Source organism: Acipenser ruthenus, chromosome 14, assembly GCF_902713425.1.
Source record: "Acipenser ruthenus chromosome 14, fAciRut3.2 maternal haplotype, whole genome shotgun sequence".
Lineage (NCBI taxonomy): Eukaryota > Metazoa > Chordata > Actinopteri > Acipenseriformes > Acipenseridae > Acipenser > Acipenser ruthenus.
This window is the reverse complement of record NC_081202.1, coordinates 36081126-36104190: the sequence shown is the minus strand read 5'-3', so window position 1 is coordinate 36104190 and position 23065 is coordinate 36081126. Positions and strand designations below refer to the sequence as shown.

At 38.1% G+C, this 23065-nt stretch overlaps 1 protein-coding gene across 1 annotated transcript in view; it reads left to right on the top strand.

Annotated features, from left to right (window-relative positions):
- LOC117420056 (myotrophin-like) overlaps positions 1 to 22229 on the top strand; it is a 31382-nt gene extending 9153 nt beyond the window's left edge. The window contains exons 2-4 of the mRNA XM_034033568.3: positions 3154 to 3267; positions 6651 to 6734; positions 20967 to 22229. Coding sequence (XP_033889459.1) covers positions 3154 to 3267; positions 6651 to 6734; positions 20967 to 21053 — 285 coding nt within the window. The 3' untranslated portion in view covers positions 21054 to 22229. The remainder of the gene's footprint in view (positions 1 to 3153; positions 3268 to 6650; positions 6735 to 20966) is intronic.
- The last annotated feature ends 836 nt before the right edge of the window (positions 22230 to 23065 follow it).

Sequence of the window (23065 nt, the reverse complement as noted above, 5' to 3'; positions counted from 1 at the left end):
TTTGTTAACAGGAAGTGGCATACAAGTACAGCATGCACAAAGCCCAACTTCTGCATAATTTGCAAACAGCAATTAAAGGCAACATAACGTACAGATTATAATAAATCAATAAATGATGTCTTCATTGGACAACTATGAAATATAAATGAATGTTTACATGAAGTATTATTATTATTTAGTAGACGCTTTTATCCAAAGTGACTTAAAGATTTGGGTGAATTATGCATCAGTTTTACATCTCATCCAAAGGACGGAGCACAAGGTCACACAGAGGGTCAGTTGCTGGGATTGAACCTGGAACCTCCTAATACTAATATATTCTATTAAGTACGGTACATACTGCCCTGTAACACCTGTAAGTCGCCTTGGAGAATTCTCTTTTTTGTTTTTTAAATACCTCCCAGTCCTGGTATACGTTGTGCTACATGAAACCTTATAATATAGTACATAGTAGACGTTCAATCATTGAATGTCATTTAACTAAAAGTCAAAACTACAAAACCTGTTTTTGTTTTTATTATAGTGGTATTTTTTATTTAACCCTGTCCTTCAACAGTGCTGATAGATCATGTATCTTTAGCAATCATTGCATTTGGTGGAGCAAGCTGTAATGGTTTGTTGTGATTTACTGGTACTGCTGCTGCTTGTGCATGGCTCTGAGTCTTGCTATCATTTTTTAAAAATAAAATAACACTTTTGTAGTCTCTTGTATTAATTAAAAGAAACAATTTAATAACGTTTTACTATGTGCAATGGTGCATTCCAAACACCTCTGTTACCCATAGCTACTGTATTGGTATTACCCTGCACTTCTAAGAACTGCTATTTTTTTTTTTAGCTATAAAAAAGAAATAATGATTTTTAAATTATGTATTTATACGTTGGGCTGCAGCGGCAGGCTTACCATGGTTAATGTGTCTATTCTACCATTTATATTTGTTGCGATACAAGATGGATTGTACGATTAGTAATTTAATAAAGAATGAACCATTTTCAAATTGATTATTTGAATAAATGATACACGTGCCCATCCCTAGTCACAATACCTTTTCGCCTGGTAAAAAGAAAACGCAACAAACTAAATATAAAGTTTAAGCCAGGATTATAATTGCTGACCTGAACAATCCAGTAAATAGCTGGAGACAGGCAGCAACAAACTACATACTGCAGCATAGAAAAGGATGGGACAAAAAAAGTAAAAAAAAAATAAACACTGCATATACCGCTTTGCCAAGGGCTGTAATTACAAGAGCTGTCAGAAAAATGAAAGTAAATCACAATGGCTTGTATTGTATAAAATGTAGCTTTGACATACATACAGTGTAGACATACCCCCCAGACTCTGATACACTCAGTAACTTTCTACAGCAGTGGTTTTCAACCTTCTCATCTCGTACCAGTGTTTCCAGCAGGGACCACCATCGTCTAATTATTTGACAAGAGTTCACCACACAACAACACAGAGTGGCGGCTTTGGTTCCCCATCAGTAACTTCAAAAGTTCACAACAAATACCTCTGGTCATAATTTCAAATTTCTCTGAGTCAGTGGTACAAACAGATTGATACATTACGATGGAGCGATTGAGGGAGTATAGTGGTTGAGGAATCATTGTCATAAAGAACAACTGCCAGTATGTACCAGTACTGGTACGCATACCACTGGTTGAAAACCACTGTGCTACAGAATGCACTAACCAAGTTCCATCACAATTGTAGTGCTTATCATTATATGAAAACTTTTACATGCAGACAGACAGAACCCCACCGTCTAGGCTATGTCCAGATTCTAATACTCGCAGTAAATAAATAATGAATAGTGATAATGTAAGAAGAGGTTCTCTAGATGTTAAAATGTAAGTGTGACTGTTAAAGATTTTGATATTATCACCATTGAATAAGCAGTTCATATCTACAGATGTATGTACGGCTACCTCTACTGTAATCCTGTTTAGTAACAATAGTTTCAACAAGGCCATTCTGACAAACAGGAATGACTGCAGAGAATCCGAGTTTGTCTAATAGTGGCATATTGAACATTTTTTGTTCTATGAACCAGATTCTGTGAATGATTGTTCATGTGTTTTTTTCTGATTTACTGTTGGGGTGCCCAGCTTAAGATTCTGAACAAAAGGTAAAATAAGGTCTGATAAGTGTATCCAATAGTCTTCAGTGAGACTTATTTGTTTGACTTTTCCTCCAGGGGTTGTCTTTTTGATTTCAAAACGACTAATCAATTCAAAACTGCAGTCTTTTCGAGGTTGGAACAAATTTTAAAAAGTCAGAATACAATCCCCAACCATCCATGTGACTCCTCAAAATGGGCCAAATATTAAATCTCCATGGAGCTCATTTCTCTTCTGCCAAATGCTTTACTGGTAAAAGCCATTTCATTAGCAGTGCTAAGAGACTCAAAATAAGTAATGTAACGGTGTGTACAATTATTCTTCTGCTCATAGTTAAATCCCAGTGTCGATTTTTGCCAAGATTGTAATTGGAGAGAATGCTGTTTGTGTTTGAACTAAGCAGATGTGACTGAGGTTAAACTGAACTGTGCACGTGCCTAAAAAGCTTTATTAGAAACTTCATAAACTCACTGTTTGTGGATCACATTTAAAAATAGGCTGCTTCTGCAACTGACTATTTGTGTTTTTATTTTCAGACTTGGCTTGAATTTTGGCATTTTGTGTATATTCATTTATAAGACTGTAATAACTTCACGGGTTTTTGGTGATGTCAGTGTCATTTTTTCAGAAAATACAATTGGCAGCAGTGTGGAGTAGTGGTTAGGGCTCTGGACTCTTGACCGGAGGGTCATGGGTTCAATCCCTGGTGGGGACACTGCTGCTGTACCCTTGAGCAAGGTACTTTACCTAGATTGCTCCAGTAAAAACCCAACTGTATAAATGGGTAATTGTATGTAAAAATAATGTGATATCTTGTAAGTCGCCCTGCATAAGGGCGTCTGCTAAGAAATAAATTATAATACACATACTTATCAAAACCCTTTTTTGATCTCCCCTAATGATATCTCAGGGACGGGCACAGAGGTTCTCGCACATCGGTCATTGAGAAGCGCGGGTGTAGTTGATACCCAGGATTGCCAGGATCATGGGTGCACTAACCTGAAGCCATGTGCTTGTGTGCTTTTGCAGGGTGAAGATGTGAACAGGACTCTGGAAGGGGGAAGGAAGCCACTTCATTACGCTGCAGACTGTGGACAGACTGAGATGGTGGAGTTCCTCCTTTCCAAAGGAGCAGATATCAATGTGAGTACAGAAGCACTACTGTGAGCAGGGAGAAAAGTTTTCATAATCCTTCGTGATTATAATGTCTTTCATATATCTTTTGCAGATACATTTTCATTGCTCCATTCAGACCTCAAACTTAGTAAATATTTTGGCATCCCTGCCTAGAAAATTTGATTTAGCCATCTCTGTGCCACCACAAAATGTTATCCATTTTTTGTAAATTGCTTCCCATTTTCTGAGAGCCAGATTAATTAATGTTTAAATTTTATGCAGGTGTCTGGGATTAAACGTTTAAACCATATCTGCATACACACACACTCTTTATATTACATTCTGATGTATACTGACAGACCTGGTTAGTATTTTCCACGCAAATAACCCCTAATTAAGCAAATAACGTTTTAACATCGCAAAGACAACTACAGTAAAAAAAAAAAAAAAAGTAAAAAAAACCAAAACAAAAAAATAACGTACACACCAAAGTATATATTGAAATTAGTGCTGTCACTCAATTTTTAATTTAATTTAATTTTTTTTGGAATTTGCCAATTGTTTGTTCTCATTTTCTCCCTAATTTGGAAAGTCCAGTTCTTTTTTTTTTTTTTTCTTTTAATTTCAACCCGGCTTATCGCTGCCACCCCCACACTGACTCAGGAGAGACGAAGACGTACACACGCGTCCTCTGAAATGTGTGTCGCCAGGCGTCCGCTTCTTTTCACTCTGCAGGCACTCTATGTAGCCACCTTAGAGCTACAGCGTCGGAGGACCACGCAGCTCTGGGCAGCTTACAGGCAGGCCCGTGGGCGCCCGGCCAGTCTACAGGGGTCGCTGGTGTGCGGTGAGCCGAGGACACCCTGGCTGACCTAGACCCTCCTCATCCGGGTAGGGCTCGGCCGATTGTGCTCCGCCCCCTGAGAACTTCCGTCCACGGTCGGCAGTAGAATAGCCTAGACTCGAACCGGCGACCTCCAGGCTATAGGGCGCATCCTGCAGTCCACATGGAGTGTCTTTGCCGGATGCGCCACTCGGGAGACCATAGCTACTTGTTTATATTTTATTGAAAATCCTATTATTTTACAGATAATACATATAAATGGAATAAAACATTTACATGTATTTAAAAATATGTTTTATAGAAAAGTAATCATGTTTTTAAATTTAAATAAAAATCCATGTTGTTTATTTACACGGAATTTGAGCCTGCTTGTGATCTATACAGTAAGCTTGCACTGCACCAGCACCAACTGCAGCAGACAATGGTTTATTTAACAGTCACCATTCCAATCAGCTTAATGTCACATTTTACTACTACTAAAAATATTAATACTAATAATAATATGAACTTACGCTTGTCAAGTGACCCCAGAGATTGTTTATGCCTCCGTGTTACGAGTCTCTTGCACAGTTTGCATTCAACTTTTTTTTTTGGTCATCTGGGCATTCAAGAAGAAAATCCCAAACAGCAAGGGGTTTGAGAAATTTCTTTCAATCAATACAGCTTATGCTATACAGTGCTTTGCTGTCGAGATGGTGAATGAAGAAATGTGCTTCTGGTTAACACGAGCTGGAGGGGCTTTTATAAATTGAAATTATTATACAAATCAAAAGATCTTGTGTGTGAGTGACATTTAATGTGTGATTTTATAGTATTCACACATTGTCAAACAGTTTCTGTTAACAGGTAGAAGAAGAAAAAAAAAACGTGAACCCGTCTGACGAACCTTCGAAGGTTTAAAACAATCTTCAAACCCCTGGCTAGCGAACAAACCTTCGAACCTTCGGATACAGCCCTAATGTATTCACAATTGTAATTGGCAGCAGTGTGGAGTAGTGGTTAGGGCTCTGGACTCTTGACAGGAGGGTCGTGGGTTCAATCCCTGGTGGAGGACACTGCTGCTGTACCCTTGAGCAAGGTACTTTACCTGGATTGCTCCAGTAAAAACCCAACTGTATAAATGGGTAATTGTATGTAAAAAATAATGTGATATCTTGTAACAATTGTAAGTCGCCCTGGATAAGGGCGTCTGCTAAGAAATAAATAATAATAATAATAATAATAATAATTGACAGGTTCATTCAGTACTGGATCAGATTTGAAAAAGGCAGAACTAAATTAGAACAGGAAAGTAGTTTAATTGAAGGGAACTAAGGCCCTGTGAAAATCGCAGATTATTATTTTTTTAATTCATGGCAGTGTCACCGGTAAAGTGTCGTATTTCGTGGAATGTGCACAGAAATATTTTATAAATTGTGTACAGATTATTTTTTGCGCAAACAAACGCTTCACAGTTTTCAGTGGACTTTTGGAACATGGAAGTCACCGTTTCTTGTTTCTTTGCAAGTAAAGCGGTCGCGGTACTTCTGGATTTCTGCCTTTCTCTTTTGGTGAATACTTGAATCTAAATGCCTGTCAACAGACGATTTTCAGTAGTGATCTACAGTAACATTGCAGGACATACAGAAGAGCTTCCCTCCATCGCTGTGTAAAACTCCTGCTGGGTACTGCTGTATGTGATCTGCTGCAGACACATTTTTAGCCTTTAATTTCCCATCTAGATTGCATATAGTCACATGACATAATCACTGCACAGCACTATGTGCATTACGAATAGTACACGCAGGCACACAGCAGAGCTGTACAGTATTGGGCTAATTTCACAGTTTCCGCACAGTCTGTGAAATCACGATTTACACATGGTCTTAGTTATAACATGATGTACTGCTGTGTATGCAATATGAGCTTAACAAGTTGTCAGAAGTAAATAAATGAATCTTCACTCTGCCTTGATAAAATGTGCACAATAACTAAACCACAGTGATTTTCAAAAATTGTAAAAGATTAGCATCCATCTTATTATTGTAGTAGTAATTATTATTAATAATAATAATAATATTTAAGAAACAACCTAATATTGCCAAATTAAGTTATGGCTGGCACAGTATTGCTAATAATCACTCGGATAACCCACAGCAAGAAGCATGTCAATAGAGACTGAGTAAAACCTAATTATAAATAACCTTAAACTGTATTCAGTGCTGCTTCTTTATAACGCTGTAGTCAGTCATAGGTAAAGTCAGCCATGGGACTGTGCAATTGTGTTCAGCCTTATTTAAGTGATCACTGTAGGTATTACTATAAACAAAGGTCAACATCTATATTTTACTTTCAAATTGAGCTGCAGTAAGTTTAACTTGTTTTATTCTTTTTGGGAAACCCACATTTTTCAGTGTGTCTGGTCTTCCTTTATGTGTCATCCTCCTTTCTTTTCTTTAAACCACTGTTTGTTTGTCACACTGTCTCTGCAGAGCAGGCCTGTGAATGTATATGATATCTCAGCAGTGCCTCTCGTGCATGAACAGTTCTACAACTAATAATCTTCTCTCTTGTTTACTCTCCGCAGGCTCCCGACAAGCATGGCATTACTCCCCTCCTCTCAGCCACCTATGAGGGCCATGTCACCTGTGTCAAACTCCTTCTCTCCAAGGTACTGCTGCTGTGTTTACAGCTTTAGAGGGAGTGTGCTAGCTTTTTGTACAATCAGGTTCCTCTCAATATATTAGGGAAGGAAGCTGCTTGCAGTAAATGCATCCAGTGCAAAGTACAGGAAATAATGCAGTATGCCTTATAAAAATGTTATTTTACAAAATAATTCCATAAATCTTACCTATTTTGTTCTTACATTGGCCTCAAATGTGCTGTTTCTAAAGAAGCACGTGTTACAGCAAACATGTATGTCTGTTCCTGCTTTACTTGGTAATTTGTGGCGTGTTTATTTGGTGGGTTTATTAGTTGTAGAACTGTTCATGCATAAGAGGCGCTGCTGAGATGCATCATATTCACAGGACAAAAAATGAAAGAGTTACACATGAAGGAAGGAGATCAGACACAACAATACTGCTAAGTTTTGGAAAACTATAAAAATGCTAAATGGAAATGGCAAATTTTCAGCTTTACCAAAGCAAATATTTAGTTTGTTTAATCAACATTTTGCAAAGGCAGGATTTGCGTTTTTAAACAAGTCTAGTCCTTTATCATGCAATAATTCAATCTCGTAAGATTCATTTTGTGTTAACACTCAAATGTAATTTGAGTTATAGAGTACAAGAAGTTCTAAAGGCTCTTAAAGGGCTAGAGATTAATACATCTGCACATTTTATATTTTATATTTAATGCAGCAATTTTGACAAATAAAATACCTCATATGGAAATCTCATTTTTTTACAAAAAGATGGAGATGATTCTAATTTGAATAACTGTAGACTTCTTTCTAATTTGTCTGTTCTGGTCCTTGAGTCACTAGTTAATGTATAGTTAAAGCACTATTTTAATTCTAATAACATTCTTAATGAAGTGCAGTTTGGTTTTAGGTCTTATCATGGTACAGTGACAGCAATCCTAAAAGTTATGTATGATATTACTTTGGCCTTGGATAAAAATCAAGTGTGTGAATCTGTCAAAGGCCTTAGAAAGGTCAAAGAACACACAGTGGATCATGAGCTCCTGACTCAGATTGTGGATAGTGGTATAGGTCAGAAGGTGGCTGGATGGTTTAATAATTATTGTATAAATCAAACCCAAAGTAAGTGTAGATGGGTTTATTTCAGGGAGTATTGAATTTTAAAAAGTTCCTCGGTGATCTGTACTCAGTCCGGCCTTGTTTACATTTTGGGCATTAGCATTGAAAATTCTAAATGGCATCTTTATGCAGATGATACTGTATTGTATTCTAATGGCTGTTCGCTTGACAAGGCTAATAAAAACTTGCAGGATGCTTTCAATATCATTCAGCAAAATGTGTTGGATTTGAAACTTCAACTCTGAAAAAACAAAATCAATGTTTTTTTTTTTTTTTTTTTAACAAAAAATAAATCTCTGTCAAACTTTAATTTGAAAACAATGGAATTTTCTGCATTGAACCAGTAAATAATTCTGCATATTTTGGAGTATGGTTTGACAGACTTTTACATCGATATGCTGTCAAAAAAAAACTAAATTGGGTTATTTTTATAGCCTCAAATGCTGTTTTTCTGAACAAACAAGAAAACAACTGATCTTGAGTACATTTTTGCCACTGACTGACTATGGTGACGTTATTTATAGAGTATCTACTGGCACAGTCTTAATAAAACTGGATCCTTTGTACCATTCTGTATTAAGATTTATAATCAAACTGGATTATTCTGTTTATCATTGTGGTGTATGCAGTCTGACTTCTTCACAAAGATGGGAACACTGGTACATAATTGTTTATAAGGCTATCTTTGGTAAAATCCCCAAATATCTTAATAAATTGCTAATAGGGTAAAGTTAGTTATTGACAGAAAGAAGCCAGTGAAGGGTTGAGGACAATTACATTCTCCAGGTGAAATAGCTTGAGATTTCTTTAACCTAGTGTACCAGGTACCATGTTTTTAAATGAAGATATCTGTTTGCTAAAACATGTTTTTTTTTGTTTGTTTGTTTTTAAATCTGATGCCAAACCTGCAACTAATTCACACCAACAATGGATCAAAATAAAATATAATGGAAAATGTTTTGAATGAAGAACAAACGTTGGAAAATTAAATTTGAGATTGCCCACATATTTCAAAAGATACTTTAGAAAAGTATTTTTATTATGAAATGAGTTTCTTCAAGATATCATTAAAACCTATATAAAGTTTAGTTTTACTTCATTTTAAGAGTGTAATTAACGTTTGTGGGTAGAGTGAGTTCGAGACCTCTTTTAAAACTAAAAAGAATAAGCACAGCAGCAATGGAATGGACAGCCAGGATTGTTTTAAAAAAACAAACAAAAAAAAAGAGAGAAACTGATGAATCACTTGAGAATATGTTATCAGTATTTAGATATATACGTTTGGTTAGTCGCTGTTTCGAGTGGTGTCCGTCTGTAAAGCTCAGTCTTTCTTTACTGTACGTCTTCACTGTTGAATGTGAAGTACCTTCCCATTTGACACGCATACATACACGCACAACAATGACGACTGACTTTTTTTAACAAATTAAAAAAATGTTTTAACATTTGTTTTCTACTTGCTAATCGGCTGTTGAAATTCTAAACACAGGTCATTTGTTACTGTAAACTCCCAGTTGTGATCTTCATATACAGTACATACAGCGCTTGCTAATTTATTTTTTAAAGAAAAAGTGGGCTTGCACCTTATTAATTAATACTTATATTTTATTTCTTGAAACTTTTTTTTTCAAACAGTGTAGTGTACCACAGTAGTCTGTTGAAATACTCACTTTCTCCAAAACTCAACAATGCTAAAAAAAATCCTTCAGACTGCTGTTGACCTATTTTATTTCCTGCAAACTGTAGATAATCTGTTTCTAGTCTTTTTTTTCTGATCTTTCTGATCCCCGTTTCTTGGACACTGTAGAGGTGTCTGCCTGTGTGCTGTGACCTTTCAACTCGCACATGAGGACTGGACGAACATCCACATGATCCACTGCGCATGTGAAGGATGTAGCTCACATAGCAGGTGCACGCCAAGCTGAAGTTTTTTGTTGTGTGTTTTTTTTTTGCCAAGCTGATGCTTCTGTAAAAATCAGTGTTGTAGAACATGATGTATCAATGTCTCTGCAGGTATAGCAGTCAATATCAGAACTACAGTATTTACAGTTTACAGCCACTACATGTGGAACATTGGCTAGAGAATTTTTGGATCCTTCAAAGCGCACAAAAATAATAAGCTTCTTGTCAATAATTACCCCAATGTATGAGCCATCATTCACTTCTTGTACGATTTGCTCTGTAACAATTTCTGCAATTGCGGCCTATATTTTTTCAATGCTGTCGTGGGGTGTATAATAAGTACCCATTTGAAGAGCAGAACATTAATTTGCTTTTTGCAGCTTCATCATCATTGGACATTTACAGTCTGGGATTTCGTCTTTCGCCATGGCGTAAGTAGTGCGCAACATAACCATTTTAATGTCTTGACTGTTTTAAGTCTTCCTCAACAGACTTTTACATACGCTTCTATGCAGGTGCCAGTGTGACAGCTTCCCGGAGGTCTGCCTGCTCTGCGGGTCATTTTAATGCACTATTCTGAGAAGTTTTACAGCCACTTTTTTTTCCCCCCCCAAATGCATGTTTTGCAATACATGATAATGACATTTACACTAGAAGCTTCTTAGTTTTTAGTTTTAGTTGAAGCGTTGAGTCGGCGCGTAGCACAGTTGCTTTCTCATTTGCCTCTGTACTGTCGCTTTCATTTTTACCAAGAACCAAAGTTTCTTTGTGTGGTACTATTTGCATCAGCGGGATCAGATTTTCTAAATTTTGATCCAACAAAATCAGATGCAGGGAGCAGTGCAACAATTTGTACATGTTGATTTGCATAAAACAAATTGGTAATATAAACAATGTTACTGGATATAGATGAAAACGGGATTCGTGGTTTTTTACATCTGCGTTTTAGAAACGCACTGCTATTATATTTTTGTGTTTTTATAAAAATGTCCTGCGTATATAACGCAGAATGACGCGTAAGTGTGACCTCTGATTTAAATCAATTACATCTCTGTATACATTAGGTATCTCCCATGTAAATTCATTTAAAATCTTTGAAATAGACATAAAATAAATGTACTTGCATATATTTGCAGTGAATGCACTTTAAAGTCAAACAAGCAGTGTCACCAAACCATCGATAACACAGTAATATTACATTTTAAGCAATTATTAAATACAATGAAAGTCAATCAATTACTAGTTAGTATCCTCTCATCTCTGCTCCACCTTGCAGGATAAAACGTCGGGGCTTGCAATTATAGTCATACTCTCTCTTTCAAATGACAGGAGAAACAGCAATTTATAAACTAAACTCTTAAAGCGTGTGCATATTTGTTTTGCCATGTTGACCGTCGCACTACTACTCACTTACTTAAAAAAACTTCACTTTTAAAATAAAGTTGTAATATGGAAATCTCTATGACTTAACAGATCCGCGCCTTGCAAGCTGTCAATCAAACGCGGCTTTTACATGATTCGTTGTGTGAGAGGATGATCCCACCCAAATATCGCATCACAATGACTACTTTGCTTTGATTGGCTAAAGCCTGCGGCATTTAAAAAATGTACTTAAACTTGGCATTCACATAGGCGCCGATTTGAGTGGGCCTGTATGCAAACTGGGTGTGCCGTGACTCGTACACACACACACAACAACCGAATTAGCAATGAGGTGTTTCTGTTGTGAATGAACATTTGTTTGACCTGTGTAGTTCTGGTTACCCTATATTTGTCACCTCCCAGGCAAACATGTATGTCAAAGGCCATGAAAGAACTTCCAACCCTGCCCATAGTTGGCTCACAGTGGCCGAATAATGATGACTGCATTACCTGCTGCTGTCTGGGGATGAATGATGGTGATTTCCCCCCCCACAAGCCTTTCCACTGGCTCCCCTATAGTTCCTGAGAGGATCTGTATTCTTCAGTGACAGTACCTAGGCTTGATCAACGCTGATTGTCTCTTCTCTTGTCTGCGAGATCCCAGGTGTCCTCCTCCATGGAGTTAGGGGCATCAGTACTGTTGATAGCACTGCTCCCGGCAGAGACAGAAGTTATTTATCATACAGGCAGTTCTCATTTTTTAAAAATAAAATAAATTAAACCCTGCTCCAGATATTTTAGCCTTGTCTAGCAGGTTTGTCTTTGTAAGGGTGTTTGTGATCTGTGAAGTATGAACATTTTCTTACCAGGGCTTTTTATCTAAAGAACTGCTCATCCAATCATGATAAAACTTGGTTCAGACATTTATTAGCAGATGAGAGCATCAGAACCCTGGTGATATATGGAAAAGCCTGACTGTTAGTCCTGCTGTATGTTGTGCATGCATGTGTCACTTTCCTTTCATTTGTACATGTACAAACTGTTGATGTAGGTCATTGTGGTTTTTCATGAAAGTGCAGCGCTAATTTTTTATGATGGACGTGGCAGGGGGTGTATGTTGAGGATACACCATGAACTTTTCATAGAGTAGTTGTTCCACGAATGAGGATAGCCGAATAACCCACATCCCCTAAAGGGTGTCCTATGAGTGAAATACCACAGGACTCTATGAAGGTTCATGGAGTATTCTATTTATATAAGAAAGTATGTTTAAATCTGAATTAAGCAAGTGAATTCTGAGAATTCCTTAGATCAAGTGCCACATCTGCTTAGCAACACGCTTGAATTTGGAGCAGTGAGGTTCGCCTGGTCATACTGTCTTTGGATTTGAATGAATGCAGGATAGATTCCAAAAGGAGCCCCCAGTAAGAAAAATATTCAGTCGGGAGCACCGATTATGAAAGTTATTCAAAGCCACATATATCAATGCTTGTTAGCGTTCACAGCATTATCACCAGTCTGTTTTTCTTGATACAATGGTATAGATTAAATGATTAAACTGCTACTTCCTGTACGATTGGGCAGCCTGACTTCAATAGTCACGCTGCAGGCAAGAGTATGTGACGTACAGCACAGGACCTAATGAGGTTCAGAGTTTATACATCTACAGTGTCGTATGTGAAATTCACATAAAGGACAAACCAAAAAATCTCACCACTGATAATGTAGCTGTTTGAAAGCCTTGGTTAGCACTTCTAACTCCACCCAGGCCAAGCTTGTGACTTTGCAGAAGGACTGTGAAAACATTACTATTTTAAGAAAAAATATGAGAAGGGAAATGTGAGCAAATTTGGTGTCATCAGAATAAAAGTGAAAGCTTACCAACAGATTCACCAGTTCTAGTTTTGTTTATTTTAATATTTCAGTAATTGTTAAACAAAAGAATTGGCAAATGTTTTCATGCCCTGTGCCATGAAGGTTTTTATAGCGGTAAATTACAGATGTTTGATGCCAAGATAATGCAGATAATTGGTTTTATTGTGATTATAAACCAGTCTGCTATTTTTATCTGTTTGAAATTCTAGCTATAGCAGCAGCGTGAACACCAGTCTGCCCTGTGTATCTCCTTTGCATTGGCTGACACGGCACTGTTGTTGTTTTAGCCCAAAAGCAGTTACGTACCAGTGGTCAAATATTGTGCTGTTTTCTGTTCATTTTAAACCTTTTGCTCTGGCAAACATTCAACCTGTTGGAGGTCTGATTGACATAACGTGATTTTCGGCTTGTGTATCAGGACAAATATCCACCGAAAGTATACTGTATTATACCTTTCTAAACAGCTGAGACGCTGAAGATTATCAAGATTATAACGTTTTCACTATGATGAAATATGCCCTATGATTACCTAGTTTGAATGTAACAAATAAGTTTTAACTGCTCCCGAGTGGCGCATCCAGTAAAAGCACTCGCTAGAGTGCAGGATGCGCTCTATAGTCTGGATGTCGCGAGTTCGAGTCCAGGCTATTCCACAGCCGACCATGGACGGGAGCTTCCAGGGGGCGGCGCTCAATTGGCCGAGCGTCGCCCGGGGGGAGGGAGGGTTAGGTCGGCCAGGGTGTCCTCGGCTCACCGCGCACCAGCGAACCCCAGTAGTCTGGCCGGGCGCCTGCGGGCTTGCCTGTAAGCTGCCCAAAGCTGCGTTGTCCTCCGACGCTGCAGCTCTGAGTGAGTCTGCAATGTGTAAAGAAGCGGGCGGCTGACGGCACATGCTTTGGAGGACAGCGTGTGTTCATCTTCGCCCCTCCCGAGTCGGCGCAGGGGTGGTAGCGGTGAGCTGAGCCTAAAAATAATTGGGCATTTCAAATTGGGGAGAAAATAATAAGAAAAACTAATTGGCAACGACTAAATTAAAAAAAAAAAAAAAAAATTGTTTTAAAATATATCAAATTAATTTCTTTAGAAATGTCTCCCTAAGTGTAATTTAGTGATCTCCTACCTAAAAACTGTAACCATGTCAGTGGTAGCCATAATTCTCAGGAGGTAGGATCAGAAAGAATTGTATAAATACCGTGTCTGGTTTTCATTTTACACCAAATTGTTTGACGGGTGCGTAACATGAAGAAGTTCGCCATCAGATAGTTCTGTCAACTCATCAATATTTTCTGTAAAAAAAAGTTTTTCGGATCAGTAAGCATTCTTGGTTATGGAAAGCAATTTAGTGTGCTCTCTGCTAATGCTGTGCTTTAAAATCATGGTATATTCAGTAATCAAAACAGAAACCAAGATACTGAAATGCTGCACCTCATAATAAAAGGTATTTCTATTGGCCTGGGGCTTTAGGGCATTATGATTGGAGTCATCCGTGATGTTTATACTATGATGATTTCACTACAGTTAATATTTTGTACATTTATTTTTAGGTTTATAAACATTTTGGCCGATTTTAGTATGATTTTTTGGTAAGCTTGTACTTGTGATCGCAGAATCTCCCGATTGGGGGGGGGGGGCTTTCTACCTTTCTGTTTATCTAACTTTACTTTTTGTTTTTGAAAGTATATAAAACCATCCCTGATTGGTTGTTGGAGCCTTAGAGATGTAGTGGTGACGTTAGACGGCCATTTTAAGCCGTTTTAAACAACCATTGGTTGCTTACCAAATGACTGACATCTCCAAAGGCTCCAACAACCAATCAGGGATGGTTTTATGTACTTTCAAAAACGAAAGTAAAGTTAGATAAACAGAAAGGTAGATGAGTGAGGTTACCCCCCCCCCCCCCCCCCCCCCCAGTGCATTTTTAGCTGTTTCAAGATGCCAAAAACGAGTTTGGCAATAGCCATCCAGATAACAGACTAACTCGAGATAAAATAATATGAAGGCTATTTGTAGTTTTTTATTATTACTACACAGAAGTATTTTGTAATGTTTGAAGTAAAATGGTAAGTTTGTTTATATTATTGGTTGATGGCAATGGTGAGTTTGTAACTTCCATAGAATTTAAAAGTGTACCAATGAATACTTCCTGTGTTAACTGTTACTCAGTAGTACTGTTTGCGTATCTTAATGTGACTGGGGAGGGGGGAGCGCTCAATATTAGCCTTTTATTTTAATTGCGCAATAACGCAGATTTAAATTTTTTTATCAGAATTTTATCGGAAAACTAGGATCCCTGGTTATTCCTTAATAGTACAGTGCTGTATATAGTTTTGTAGTCGTCTTGTTTTTTGTATGTATTCTCTCCTTGCACTTCTGTAAAATGCATTAACAGTATCTGTTTTTAGAAGTGGTTTGCAAATGCAAATAACTGTCTCTCGGAAGTCAGTGCACTTCTACAGAACGTGTGGAGGGAAAGAATAAAAAAAAAAATTAAAGAACATGGATACAGGGCTCATCTGAAAAAGTCCTTGATCTTTCAGCCTTATCTAGCAGGGTTTATCTTTTGTGAAAGTACACTGATCTGTGAGGTTACTTTTAATGGAGTAATAACAAAGCCTTTAAAATTCATTTTCTTATCACCTCGTATGCTTCTGTATCATCACACTTTAATCTAGAGAACTGCTTTTCTAATCGTGACAAAACTTGGTTAGGACATTCATTATCACATGGAAGTATTATAATCTGGTGATAGAAGGAATAACTGTTAGTCCTTTCATGCATATTTACATGTGCAAACTGTTAATGTAGGTCATTGTGGTTTTTCATGAAAGTAGGACAATCTAGTTTATTTTAAAATGTTTGAGTGTTTTAGATTTTACTACGTCATCTTGCATGAAACTGTAAAACAAGATTAAAATTGTGTCATCTGTTAAAAATGTAATACTTTTACTGAGCTTCCATTTATGTCCTCGTATTGTACTCTGCAAAATTCAAAGTAGTGACTGGAATCTGCCAAGTTGCCCTGTACCTTCCCAAGTTCAGTAATGGTTTTTTGTAGTGAAGTGACCAACACTGGACACAGTATTCTAGGTGGGGGTCTAACTGGAGCATTTATATGATCTTAGCAAGACCTCCCTGGACTTGTATTTCACACTTTTTGCAGTATACCTTAACATTGTATTTGCCTTTAACAGCCTCACTTATAATGTTTCTGTATTGGATTAATCTAAATGTGAAACTGACAACCAGGACAAACACACAGCTTTTATTGTTCTTGCTCCACTGCATGATAATTAAATAAAATACAAATACCTGGGTTCTTTTTGTGGTAACTTTGCACAATTGATTAGGGCAATGCTTCTGTTTTTCATCACGATACAGGACCAAGATCACAGCATTCTACTTGGAGCCTACCAAATGGTTTTATAGTTACAATGAAAGCATGCCATCCTCATTTAGTTCCAGTTTTATCTTATACAGACGTGCTCAAATTTGTTGGTACCCCTCCACAAAAAACGAAGAATGCACAATTTTCTCTGAAATAACTTGACAAAAGTAATTGGCATCCACCATTGTTTATTCCACATTTAATAGAAATCAGACTTTGCTTTTGATTTTTTATTCAACATAATATTGTAAATAATAAAACAAATGAAAATGGCATGGACAAAAATGATGGGACCGCTAACCTAATATTTTGTAACCTTTAGAGGCAATCACTGCAATCAAACGTTTTCTGTAGCTCTCAATGAGACTTCTGCACCTGTTAACAGGTAGTTTGGCCCACTCTTCCTGAGCAAACTGCTCCAGCTGTCTCAGGTTCGATGGGTGCCTTCTCCAGACTGCAAGTTTCAGCTCTTTCCACAGATGTTCGATAGGATTCAGATCAGGACTCATAGAAGGCCACTTCAGAATAGTCCAATGTTTTGTTCTTATCCATTCTTGGGTGCTTTTAGCCGTGTGTTTTGGGTCATTATCCTGTTGGAGGACCCATGACCTGCGACTGAGACAGAGCTTTCTGACACTGGGCAGTACATTTTGCTCCAGAATGCCTTGATAGTCTTGAGATTTCATTGTGCCCTGCACAGATTCAAGGCACCCTGTGCCAGGCGCAGCAAAGCAGCCCCAAAACATAACCGAGCCTCCTCCATGTTTCACTGTAGGTATGGTGTTCTTTTCTTTGAAAGCTTCATTTTTTTGTCTGTGAACATAGAGCTGATGTGACTTGCCAAAAAGCTCCAGTTTTGACTCATCTGTCCAAAGGACATTCTCCCAGAAGGATTGTGGCTTGTCAATATGCATTTTAGCACATTCCAGTATGGCTTTTTTATGTTTTTCTGTCAAAAGTGGAGTCCTCCTGGGTCTTCTTCCATGGAGCCCACTTTCGCTCAAAAAGCGACGGATGGTGCGATCAGAAACTGACGTACCTTCACCTTGGAGTTCAGCTTGTATCTCTTTGGCAGTTATCCTTGGTTCTTTTTCTACCATTCGCACTATCCTTCTGTTCAGTCTGGGGTCGATTTTCCTCTTGCGGCCGCGCCCAGGGAGGTTGGCTACAGTTCCATGGACCTTAAACTCCTTAATAATACTGTTGTCACAGGAACATCAAGCTGCTTGGAGATGGTCTTGTAGCCTTTACCTTTACCATGCTTGTCTATTATTTTCTTTCTGATCTCCTCAGACAACTCTCTCCTTTGCTTTCTCTGGTCCATGTTCAGTGTGGTGCACACAATGATACCAAACAGCACAGTGTCTACTTTTCTCCATTTAAATAGGCTGAATGACTGATTACAAGATTGGAGACATGTGTGATACTAATTAAAGAAACTAATTAGTTTGAAATATCACTATAATCCAATTATTTATTATCTTTTCTAAGGGGTACCAACAAATGTGTCCAGGCCATTTTAGAATATCTTTGTAGAATAAGCAATAATTCATCTCTTTTCACAGCTTCTTTGCTTTATTCTATGACATACCAAAGGCATGCAAGTATACATGATAAAATAGCTTTTAATTTCATCACTTTTCAGGAGGAATTAAGCATTATTTCAATGAGCTGTAAGGGTACCAACAAATTTGAGCACGTCTGTAGTTAACTACCTATCAGGTGTTGACACAATAAACTAAGAACGATGCCTTTCCAGGAAATGCTGAAAGGAATCGCCAGCAAGCAGCTTGTACTTGCAGTGGCCCGTCTGCTTCACTTTACTCTTGGTGTGCTTGTGTCAGTTTGCTGATTGGAATTGCAGTTGAACTCAGATTCTTAGCCTAGATGTTCATAATTTCTCTCAGCATCATAGTGTGCTTTTCTTGTGTTGAATATCTTTTGGTAAATGTCTTTAATGCTTTATTTGACATATATTTTACAGTAAATACAATGTAAATACTGCTGTTTCCTGGTACTGTACCAAATGTAGGGGGTGTGGGGTTGCCTTTTAACTCTGTATTAAAGAGTAAGTATCGGGGTTCCAAAAAATAGTGTTACTACAACTGTTTAAATAACGTACCTGTAATTTCTTTTCATTAACATCCTTGAGCGGACATCTCAAAAAGAGCTTGAAACAGCTTTTAAAGTTATAAGTGTAAAAAGTTGTCTGGTTGGTAACAATGAAAGAAAAATTACAGGTTTGTTATTTAAACAGTTGTAGCAGCACGTGGGGACGGGTAACGCTGTATTTAAACAGTTGTAGCAGCACGTGGGGAAGGGTAACGCTGTATTTAAACAGTTGTAGCAGCACGTGGGGACGGGTAACGCTGTATTTAAACAGTTGTAGCAGCACGTGGGGACGGGTAACGCTGTATTTAAACAGTTGTAGCAGCACGTGGGGACGCTATATTTTCTGGAGCCCTGCTACTTACTCTTTAAGCCTTATTGATCCTTCTGGGGTCTGTGTGTGTCCAGAAGTGATTTATTGACCACCTTATAACATTACTGAACACACAAAAATGACAGAATACCAGATTTAGAAATTTTAGGGCAGTGGTATTGACATCTACCACAGTTTACATTATTACAGTCAACCCTCATGTGTTATAGTTCATACTCACTCCAACAGGCTTGCTGCAGTCAAGCCATGTGACTAACAACAAAGCTTCCAGGATGTTGACGTGTTTACCCTAACACTGACATGTTTGTATAGCCAGAAGCAGTTAAAAAGCCAAGAGATTCTCGGCACAGAAAGGTGGACAGTTTCCAATGTTTGTAATTCTAATTTGATGAAGTTAAATGGATTTTATCACATTGTTTAGAAGTCCATCAAGGCTATGTATCCGTGCACAATCAAGAGATGGAAAGCTTTGCTCTGATGTGAGCATTATTTTCATTCCAGCAACATCTTCTGAAGTTGATTTGGGACAGTTTTTCAATCTCGTCTTGGTCAAAGTAGCCTGAATTTTATTGTAGACAACTCGGTCACCACATTAAGGATACATTTTAAAGTTGAGATGTTTCTGATGAACCAGACTTGACATCCCCAAAGAAGAGATGCCACGTGGAGGAGGATGAGCAGGTGATAACTCTTTATACCTGAAGTCTCAGCTTTCTAGAAATAAGCAGGCACACAGTAATTAGGTGCCTCCTGGCAGGGGATTCTTGCTGGCCTCTTCGATAAAACTTTCTCTCTCTGGATGATGGGAAAGATAACAAGGTCAGCTTGTCACAGAGTACTATTGAAGAGTGAAAGCAGCCCACCATTTTATAAGCTGAAATTAGTTTGCTCTGACAGGGAAGAAATCTCAAAGTCACAGGCAGACCAATATCGTGACAGGCTAAGGACCTCGTTATCTGAGGCAGAAAGATTGTGTGGGGCTGGGTTTTTAGTGACGTTGAAAGGTTTGACTGTCTCATGTAGAATGGGCTTTTATATCATCTTGTGTTTTTTTTAATTCAGTTTTGATTGTATTAGGGCTTTAATTGGTGCAGCAGGTGCCATGCAAACTTCCCTGCCTATCAAACTTCAATCAGCTTCACTCCGACCATGCAGCAAATGTTGAAATGTTTCAGTAGTATCTGACCCTATGCGATTTCAGGGCGCAGATGCATAAGAAAAGGCTGAACAACTTTCCTAAAAAGACGCACGTGTGGATGGCGTAATTCCGACCAGAAATAATGATGGAGCCTGAAGTAGGAACCAAGCTTAAAACATAAACACAGATGCTTGCAGTCCTACGACTGTCATTATGTGCCATACAAGTTGAACCTGATGAACCTATAATCTTAAAGTCTTAACTGATTGTGAAGAAATCAGAAAGTTTATGATTTTTTTTTATTTTTTTTTATTTATTTATTTTTTATTCTGAAATCAAGCAAATCTTAATCCCCATGCAGTCGAGCTTCAGAAACATGTAGCTTTTTAATGTTATTTCTTGTACAGCTTGAAAATTGTGGTTTGTGGGGCTAGGGATGCCATGGCTTTATTGGAGGGCTGTGCAGATTTAACCAGCAAGCCTGCCAGAGACCGTCTAGAGTGAGGGATGATGGGTTTGAGTGATAAAAGTCAGGGTGGCATCGATGGATGGATCCATCTCAGGAATGGCTGACTCATTATTTATGGTGCAAATAGGCCAACCACTTAATAACCTGGGCGAGAAAGGAGAAGGCTGTTTCACATCCTAGTAATAAGGAGGGAAGCCACTTCTCTTTAAAGAGATCTGTGCTCCATTAATCACAGTTGCCAGTTCATTTATAGATTTCCCCATGCTCAAAAGAGTTCTACCAAGAATATCAGAGCTCTGTTTGCAGATTTTAATTACAGTTTTGTCTTGGGATTATTTGTGCTATGTACATGTGATTTGTGTGTCAGTTCTGAGCGGAGAAAGAAATAACTTTTATCTGAGAGGCCTGGGGTTAAAAGCATGTCAGAGTTTGGCATTAGCAGCAATCCCACACAGTCCCGGGTTTCAGAACCAGCCCAGAGCTGAGAATTAAAACTGAATTAAAACTCTTCTGATGAGTGTGATCAGTTTATCAGATCACTTCATTGTTTTTCTGTTTCTTTGCAGGGTGCGGATAAAGAAACGAAAGGACCTGATGGGATGAAAGCCTTCGAAGCAGCAGAGAGTGCAGATATCAAAGCTCTTCTAAAGTGAGCTGGAAAAGGATGGATTGATGGAAAGCTAAATGATGAATACATTTCCCGTGGCCTCGAGCTACTGCCTGCCTCCTCTTCTCTCACTCTGTTGTCTGTTATTGCCTCCTCTTCTTTACTGAATCATGGATCCCTTAAGGACCAAACTGAGGGACAGCGAAACACACCCATGGTGGAAACAAAACATTTTCTAACATGCCACAAATTTTTAAAAAATGTATCATGATAATATTAATAACCAACCAATGAGTCACCAACCAAGACCTAAATTGTACTAATAATAATAAAAACCAGAGCATTTCAACATAAGGAAAGTAGTTTGTTAATAAAATACTGTTGGGGGGGCATTTTAAATAAAATCACATCAATAAAAAAAACATAATCATGTGCAGCCTAAATACTGATTTTTGTTTTCTTCATTGTGGGCCACATTTTAGACTGTCATTCTCTGACATTGCATTATGCTTATAAAAAAGTTTCACTATTTAAACCTGGCATCACATCCAACTTTCCACTGACCACTAAAATATGCACAGCCCGACCTTATCAGATTGCTAGATCTGTGACTGACTTATCAGAAATCCTCAACCCCTAAAAAGCAGGCTGCTCCACAAAGCAACCCCACAGCTGCTTGTCAGTAGTTTTCCAAAGAATTTAAAACTTTAGATCAGTGGTATTGCTGCTCACAAACACTAAATTTTAGAATTCAAAGTGGAAAACTGGTATGATATTATGATATCGTACTTTATCAGGAAAGTAGCAGCTTTCTAGTGGTTGCATATAATTGCTGCTTAAATAGCAGTCACTGACAATAACCGGTACATACTGATCTAAAAATCAAGTGGCTGTTGCTACTCATTTGTTTGGTGGCCAGTGGGAGAACAAGCCTTCTGTTCACTGATTTCCAGCAGGAAAAAAAAGAATCTCCTGGTAACCCTAGGTCCCATTGCATGCCCTGCCTCCTTAATTACTGTGTTCTTAATCGCTTTGTTGAATAAATTGAATAACTTAGCTTTTACACCTGAAACCATTCTTTAAAAAATGAGGAAATTAATAATGATTGTTTTGTTTGTTTTGCATATAAAGTCTATTTTATAGCCATGGAATTTTGAAAAATAAATATATAATGTGACATCTGTTTATTGGGCATAAAGAAAATGAAGCACTGCATCTTGAACCTGCGTCCTTCAGTTCTTGCTTTGCCGTCCCAGTGTTCTGTCTTGTGTGTTCTTGTATGTGTAGAGTCGCTTAAGAAGTGTTCTTGGTCTCTCAGATCTTTCATTAGTGATCCTTTAAGTTTGCTCAAATGTCATGTTTTCCCTGTTCAGTATCTTTACTTGCGTTCTGGTTTCTGTTCACAGATCAGTTTGTGTCAGTGACCACCCTAAAAATTGATGCTCACTTATCTGTGGCTGGTTTCAGTCCAACAGCGAAATTGTGCCGAGTCAACTCCTGCCATTGCCTTTGTAAACTGTTGTTTAACCCTTTGCGGTCCATTTATTAATCGCGCGTCAGGCACGCCAGGTCTAATTAATTTTCACACGCGCAGTTAATTTTATACGCGCTATTTAAAAGTATTTTTTTTCACAGTCAAACGGGTTTAAATGGCCCTGCATATCAACAAAGCACACACTAGGCATCTCCAGCCCCTCCCCAGCCTTTTGTTTGCTATAGCGTTCAGCTGTGTAAGAAATAAATAATAATAATAATAATAGTCGTACATACCGATCGATCATCTCCAGATCACTCGTTTTATCACCAAACTCCTCAATAATGCGATCCAAGTCATTATATTATTACTATAACATCTGAAAAAAGCTATGCAAATGTCCATGATAGTCTCAGTGCGCTGACGCACTTAGCCAGCTTGTTTATTATGGACGCCCATTATCTGATACCTGATACCATGTATGACTATTCATGAAATACGCCTTTTTTTTTTTTTTTTTTCAGACTTGTCTTGGCTCCTGTCGCTACCACTCGGCAATTGAATGGTTTTCTCGGCTTTTTCCG